General features: G+C 51.9%; 1 protein-coding gene across 10 annotated transcripts in view; it reads left to right on the plus strand.

Annotated features, from left to right (window-relative positions):
- The first annotated feature begins 3,194 nt into the window (after positions 1-3,194).
- Rundc3a (RUN domain containing 3A) overlaps positions 3,195-7,789 on the plus strand; it is a 9,866-nt gene continuing 5,271 nt past the window's right edge. For 5 of the 10 annotated variants that reach the window (XM_031352833.1, XM_031352834.1, XM_031352835.1 and 2 more), the window contains exon 1: positions 3,214-3,575. In XM_031352833.1, coding sequence (XP_031208693.1) covers positions 3,469-3,575 — 107 coding nt within the window. In that variant the 5' untranslated portion in view covers positions 3,214-3,468. Of the gene's footprint in view, positions 3,576-7,789 lie in introns of all 10 variants that reach the window. The other 5 variants (XM_031352839.1, XM_031352836.1, XM_031352841.1 and 2 more) reach the window with 2 other exon arrangements.

Here is a 7,789-nt window from a genome sequence, read left to right on the forward strand (position 1 = left end):
TGGTGGCTCACAACCATCCATAATGAGATCTGATGCCCTCTTCTGGTGTGTCTGAAGACAGCTACAGTGTACTTATAGTAAATAAATATTAAATTAATCTTTAAAAAAAAAAAAGAGTTGCCATGGTCATAGTGTCTCTTCATAGCATTAAAATCCTAAGAAATCTCTCACTGAATTTGGAACTTGCTGGTTCCAACTAGACTCGCTGTTCAGCAAGCTCCAGGAGTCGTCCTGTCTCCATCTCCCCTGCCTTCACCAGACCGGAGTTACAAGCACGTGCTGCCAGCCCATCTTTTTACATGAGTGCCTGAGGTCCTTTGTTTGCATAGTAAATCTTGTGCATGCTTTTTTTGGGGGGGTAGTTTTGTGTTCCGTATTCTCTCTGAATATTAATTTTCCTCTCCCACTTGACCCACGGATTGTGATCCAGCCATGGAGAGTATGGAGCTCTTGCTGTTGAGCCTCTGGCACCATTGTTGGCTAAGACACCTGAGCATCCTCACACGGCAAAGGACAGAGTCACGGAATTGTTCTTACTCCAACAGGCACAGAGAGCTGCTTGAAGGCTGAGTGGGGGAAGGGCAGACTTGCCTCTGCTAGGTACTTAACCTCTCTATCCAAATCTCTCTGGTGTCCAGCTCAGTTGACTCAGCTTCCTGGTTCCCCAGACTCCATCACTCTCGCTTTCTCTAAGATTCTGCTAAAAGGAGATGCAGAAGGAGACTGGAGGGTGGGGGAAAGGAGAGTTAGTTTAGTTCCTTAGCCATCCTTTGTTCTGTTTTTGGAGTTATTCTACCACTGGACATGGTGTCCAGTCTTGTGCTTCTGTCTGTGCTTTTAGATCTGTTGGAGATGGCTTTGAGCAGGAAGCATTTCCTGAGAGTTCCCAGGGATCCTCTAGCCCCCAGGCCTGGCTGCCTGAGTTCGAGGCCAGCCTGGTCTACAGAGTGAGTTCCAGGACAGCCAGGGCTACACAGAGAAACCCTGTCTCGAAAAAAACAAAAAAACAAACAAAAAAAGATTATCCTCATGGTAGAATGGATATACATTCCATAGACACACACTGAAATAACACACAAGATAAATCAGTCTCCTAATGTCAAAAGAAGCAATCACTAGCTGCATGTGGTGTCATATGCCTTTAATCCCAGCACTCAGGAGGCAGGGGGCTGTGGATTTCTGAGTTCAAGGCCAGCCTGGTCTATATACAGTTCCAAGACAACCAGGGCTACATAGTGAGGCCTTGTCTCACAAAAAGAAGGAGGGAAATGAGGAAGAGAAAAAAGAATGAGGAGGAGGGGAAAGAGGAAGAGGAAGGTAGTCACTTCTTCTGCAGACCTTTCTTCAGTTCTTATAAAGTCTCAACACTGGGAATATTATATCGTTGAACACATAAGGGATAAATTGATACTGAAAAGAAAGGAGGCTGTTATAAGTCAGGATAAGACAAAGAACAGCTTCTTGATCTCCAGACTACAGAGCTGGGTTGTAACTCAGTGGTACAGTACTTGTCTAGATGTGTGAAGCCCTGTGTTCAAACCACAGCACAAGGAAAAATGCCTTACTAGAAGTCTTTATTTATCAGAATCTACAACAGTTATAAATAAACCAGGCATAGAGACCAATGGGGTAGATGGAATAGAGAGCTTGGCTAGACTCTTAGGTATATGGTCAAATCATTTTGTGTGTATATGACAAGACCCATCAATGGGGAGAAAGATAATACCTGATACATATCCAAAAGTCACTTAAAGTAGGTCAGATGCAAGCCTTTACAAGTCAAAGAAAGCAAGGCACCTGGGGGTGGTATTCGGTGGCAGGGCACTGGGCTAGAACCCACAGGGCCTGGGCTCAATCCTCAACACTGAAAACAGAAAAGAAAGAAGGCAGCCAGGCATGGCAGAGACACTAGGATCCAGAGCTCAGGATCATCCTTGGCTTCAGATCAAGCTCCAGCCCAGCCTCACAAAAGACTCTCAAAATGTACCATGGAGCTGGGCACGGTGGTACATTCCAGTTCTCCGACGACAGAGGCAGGAGGATCTCAGTGAGTCGGACAGTAGTCTGGTCCTACAAATGGAATTCCAGGCTGGCCAGAGCTGTCTCAAAATAAAACAAAACAAGCAAACAACAAAAACAACAAAACACAAAAACATACAAAGGTAGTCGTTTCTAGGATTGGACACCAAGGATACAGACAACAAAGGCCAGATGGACACTTCATGGAAATTCAAGGTTTTTTTGAGTATCAAATGACAGTATCAACAATTTTAAAAGACAACCCACAGAGTGGGAGAAAAATACTACAAATTAGATCTCATAAGTCATTGATATCCATAATCTTCTATACTCCTACATTCCACAGTAAGAGGAACGACCCAATCGAACACGGGCGATGTTCAAATCCTGGAAGTGGGTTTACTAGGAACGGAGCAGGCAAGCAGGGATGTGAAGAGCCATGGCAGCCCAGAAGCCAAACTATGCCCTCAAATTCTTCCCAGCTAAAAGCGAACCGTTTTTGACCGGGCCGCCTGTCAACGTAGTCTGCCAAAGGGTTAATCCTTAATGGTCGGTGGAGTGGCTGCTGCTAAAAACCCCCATGGGTTCTTAGGATGCCAGACTGTCAGTAACCCCAAATCCCTATCCTGAGTGGTTCCAAGCTCTGGACTCAAATGGTTTCCCTGAGTTCCCATCCTCCACCCGCAGAGAGACTGGCTTGCTTGGCTACAGCAGACGAATGCAGGCCCCCCGCAGAGATAGATCGAAGAGGCGGCTTCTGCGGCTGCCTTTAGTTTCTGAAGGGTTAGCACCTTAAGGCCACCTGCAGTCTCTGAAAGTGGCCTGGGCCGGGCTGACAAGCCTGGGATGAATAGATAGGGGGCAGGGCTGGGATAGGGATGCAGGAGGTGAGGGTCTCCATTCTTCAGGGTACAATGAGAAATCTGAGACAGACAGCACCGACTTCAGGCCAGAAACAAGGGACAGAAGCGTCAAAGCTGAGACGCCAGGCGAGGATCCCCAGCCTTGAGTGTGGGGGTGGAGAAAAGGGCCCTTCTCTACAGGATCTCCGTTGTCTCTCCAGGGGACCCCCCTCCGCTCTCTCAAGGGCCTCAGTCCTTCCCCTCCCCCAAACCCTGCGCCCTTTGCGGATTGGTCCCGGGCTGCCGAGGGCGGGGCCTTATGGCCCTGACGTCACTGGCGGGGGGGGGGACAGGCGACTGGGGGAGGGGGTGACGAGCCCCGGCTCAGCACCTCGGAGAGCTCCCTCCCCGGCCTTGTTTTGCTCCGGAGTCGCTGCCGGGGGAGGGAGCGAAGGGGCCAGCCTTAGGCGTCGAGGCCGAGGGATGGCAGTGAAGAGGACGAAGGGCCCCCGGGGGCAGAGGGCCCAGCCGTGATCCTGCGAGGCGGGCCGGGGCGCCGGGTGGGGTGGGGGGCAGCGGGCGGCAGCAGCTGTGGCCGCACATCTGGATGGAAGCGAGCTTTGTCCAGACCACCATGGCTCTGGGGCTGCCCTCCAAGAAAGCATCTTCGCGCAACGTGATCGTGGAGCGCAGGAACCTGATCACCGTGTGCAGGTGGGCGCCGCTGGCGGTCGGGGTGGGGTGGTTAGAGGGGTTGGAGCAGGCTGAGAAATCTAAGGGTTGAGCATGCCCATGAGGATGCTCTACAGCCACTGAGAAAGGCAGGGCAGGGCAGGAACGCGCTCTCTATCCTTCCCAGGCCCGGAACTGGGAGGCGGGCTGAAATGTCGGTCCTTATTCTTCTTGGCTAAGCCAGGCCTATGCCGGGCCTGGGGTTTGGGGGATGAAGAGAGTTTAATTGGCACTGCAGTTTCCTGTGAGAACCAGGAAGTGACATTGTGTATGAGAGGGGGAGGAGGGAGGATGGCTGGCTCTCTTCCTGGCAGTGGGGGCAGGGTGGGCAGAGGGAACTCAATGGGGTTGGGGGTGGATGTCCTCCAAGTCCCCTCTTGCTACCCCTGCCTGCTTGGCCTCTTGGAGTGGAGCTTTCCTGAGAGACTTTCCTATGCTCAACCCTCCATAAAGCAAGGATGATGTTTCTGGGTAGCAGCAGCCTGTGGCAGGACCCAACTGTGCACACAAAGGCCCTGAACCCATCCAATGAAGGTCGAGGGCACCACCCCGTTGTAGGGAGCATCCAAGAACCTGATTCAGAACCTGAGGCCCTTGGGTCCAAGACTGGGAGCCCAGATCGCTAAATCCCCGAGGGTGGGGCTGTCGCGGGGCTAGGAAAATGCTCCTCTTTCTTGGGCACCAGGAAGTAATCCTTCTCACTTCAAGCCTGCAGTGACTCACCCTGCCTGCCCTGCCCTGAGGCCAGAAAGCCACTGGCTGTGCAGGCTTTCTCCCAAACCCCCACCTGTCCTTGCCGCTCCCTCTGGGATCTCCATGGCAGCTGCCTTCTCCACCTGCAGCCTCCATGTCCAACGGGGTGCTGCGTCTTGGCCCCTAGTGCTCCTGGGTGCAGGACTGAGTTGTCCTTTCTTGCCAGTCCCACTTGTGTGTACATAAACCTCAGCCCTGTTACTTCTCCCAGAAATCATGCCCACCTGATGCCCAATCTCCCATTACCCAGGGTTCCTTTGGATTCTGGACACATACCGAGCCATGTTGTTTCTGGGTCAGGACATCCCTTTCCCAGTGTCTCGAAAGTCTGTGCGCATTACACCTGTGAGGAGGAGGCTGGGATGTGCATCTGTGACCTAGCCGGAAGAAGAGGCTCTGTTTCTGCCTTCATATTCTAAACCTGCCAGTGTGGTGTCAAGAGATTTCTGCCCTTGGGATCAAGCTTTTGCTTCGGTTCTTTGCTGGGCAGCCCTGTGGCAGTCTCCTATCCATGCTCTGAGCCTTTGGTGCTTCTTCTTAGGTTTTACATGTTAGGTGTAGAAGCCACGCCAAAGAATGCGTCGTGATGGCATACAGAATCAGCTCTATTTTAATGACACCCTTCAGGCCCCTCTCTTGGCTCTTCACAATCTAAGCGCATCTTTCTCTTGCCTGCCAGGAGAGCCGGGGCTTAGAGTGTGGGAGAAAAGGAGAAAGAGCCACTGGACCTGAGCCAGAGAAAGAGAGGTCCAAGGGACTTAGAGTGGGGGACAAGGGATAGTTTAGGGACTCGGGGGCATGACAAATTCTCCAAATCCTGAGGGACTCTGCTGCTTCATTACTGTCACGTGGTTCTCCTCCAGCTCCCAACAGCTCCCTTTAGCAGGCTGCAGGTTCCCCTGGGCCCTGGCCTCCCTGTCTCCATGGTAACTCCAGCAGCTATCCTCCTCCTAACCAGGTCCACACCATGGGGTTCCTAGAAGCTCTGACCAGCTTTCAGCTCCCCCAAGGGCAGAGAGCAGATGGCTGTCATGTTCACCAAGCCCCAGGCCTTTACTGAAGTCTGACCCAGATGACCACAAGTTGGTGGTGTGCATAACAAAGCCCAGATAATGGTCTCATCCCAGTCGAAGGCTCCATCTTTCCTGGCCCAGCCAGCCTTGCCTCCTCACCTGGCCTGGGCCCAGTAATCAATACACTCTCACCTTCTCCCACCCTTGTCTGGGATCTGATCCAAAGATGAAAAGGGCAAGTGCTGATATTTCTATTTGTACCCAAGGAAAAAGGCTTTCAATCCAGCAGCCTGCTTCCCTCTAGCACAGTCTAACACTGACCTGTCTGGTCTCAGGCTCCATCCCCTTGTAAGCCCAAAGGAAAGTGATGGGGAGGGGTTCCTGGTTGTGCTGGGGTTTTTGGCAGCCTTAGTAGCCAGTGCTTCATGACTGGAGGCTTCTATAGCAGAGGGCAGAGGGCAAAGGTCACTCAGAGCCTCAGTACTTGTTTGCATGTTTTGTTTATTTATTTATTTTTATTTACTTATTTGTCTAAGACAGGGTCTCTTGCTCTCTCTCCCCCCCCCCCATCAGTGGTGGTGCACGCCTTTAATCCCAGCACTTGGGAGGCAGAGGCAGGCAGATTTCTGAGTTTGAGGTCAGCCTGGTCTGCAGAGTGAGTTCTAGAACAGCCAGGGCTACACAGAGAAACCCTGTCTCGAAAAACCAAAAAAAAAGACAGGGTCTCTCTATGTAGTCCAGGCTGTCCTAGAATGCACTATGTAGACCAAGCAGGCCTGGACTTACAAAGATCCTTCTGCCTCTGTCTCTTGAGTGTTTGGATCAGATAAGGCATGTGCCATCATGCCTGGCTACTGGGTTTTTTGTTTTTTTGTTTGTTTTGTTTTTGTTTTTGTTTTTTTCTCGAGACAGGGTTTCTCTGAGTAGCCCTGGCTGTCCTGGAACTCACTCTGTAGACCAGGCTGGCCTCGAACTCAGAAATCTGCCTGCCTCTGCCTCTCAAGTGCTGGGTGTGCGCCACCACTGCCTCGCTTTTTTTTTTTTTAAGATTACATTTATTGCTGTGCGGTGGTGGTGCACGCCTTTAATCCCAGCACTTGGGAGGCAGAGGCAGGTGGATTTCTGAGTTCGAGGCCAGCCTGGTCTACAGAGTGAGTTCCAGGATAGCCAGGGCTACACAGAGAAACCCTGTCTTGAAAAAAAAAAAAGATTACATTTATTTATCTGTTTACTTACATGTGTATGCATGTGCCATGGTGTGAATTTGGAAGTCACAGGACAGCTGATGGGAGTGGGCACGTAGGCCTTGGGTTTGAACTCTGGTTAATGGGCCGAGAGGCATGTGCCTTTATCCACTGAGCCAGCTCACTGGCCAAGCCTCAATAATTAGAACGGCCACTAGGAAGCCTTAAGACGGAGCAGAAAGAGCGGAGGATGGAGAAAGGGCCAGATGTTTGCCTCCTCTCAAGTTTCATGACTGAGCAGTTGGTCTCTGGAGCCTTTAGCCCCCTTATCTGTAACATGGGGCAGGTTGCCATAAGAGGGCCTATCTCCAGCTGCCGTGGTGAGGACAGACATAGGAAACATAGTTCTGGGGACAGCGCATAGCTTGGTAAACACGGATAGAATAAAAGCACAGGCCCAGGAAGCCCCTCCTGTATCCCAGGCTCCTGCTCTGTCCCCAGAAGCACAGTGGCAATTCGAGTCAGGAGCTGCGCATCCTCTCCTTGCTCCGCTCCACTGCCTAGATAGCAAATGGAGACTCTAGCCTAAGGATGGTAGAGGGTGCCGGAGGCTGAAGCAGAGTTGCAGAGGGCGGTGGGGGCTGCTCGGCTCCAACCCCTTGGCCTCACCACCTTCCTTCTTGAGAAACCAGTGTCTGGGCCCCTAGATCCCTTCCTCCGGCCAGAGTTCCTTCCCACCCAAATGTATGTCAGACCCACACCCTGCGTTCTGTCTCCACACCCCAAGCGTCACACTGCCTAGCTTTGGGCAGCTGGTGTGTGGGTGGGCTAGCTGGGAGGAGGTGGGGAGGAGGGATGTCCCAGAGCTGAGTGTCCACCTGGTCACAAATGCATGCCTACATTCCTGCATGCAGCTCACACATTCTGGGACAGGTGACCCATCCACCCCCAGAGAGATGAGAGCTCATTCCAACAATATTGAAAGACTGTTTAGGGGCATGGGTCCAAACTGGCTTCTGATGACTGGTTGACCCTCAATTCACAGATTTGAAAAATGCCACTCTGAAAGCTGGTAGGGACCAAGGGTCTAGGGGCTACCCCCTAGTTCTTGCTATCTTTTTGCCACCGCCTCTTCTCCTCCCATCTGGCCTGGAACCTTCTTCAGTCTAGTTTCACCTCCCCCACCCCCATCTCCATTACACCCACGCCCCTCATGACCTCTTCTCTGCCTGTTCTTCTGATACCT

Source organism: Mastomys coucha, unplaced genomic scaffold (assembly GCF_008632895.1).
Source record: "Mastomys coucha isolate ucsf_1 unplaced genomic scaffold, UCSF_Mcou_1 pScaffold5, whole genome shotgun sequence".
NCBI lineage: Eukaryota > Metazoa > Chordata > Mammalia > Rodentia > Muridae > Mastomys > Mastomys coucha.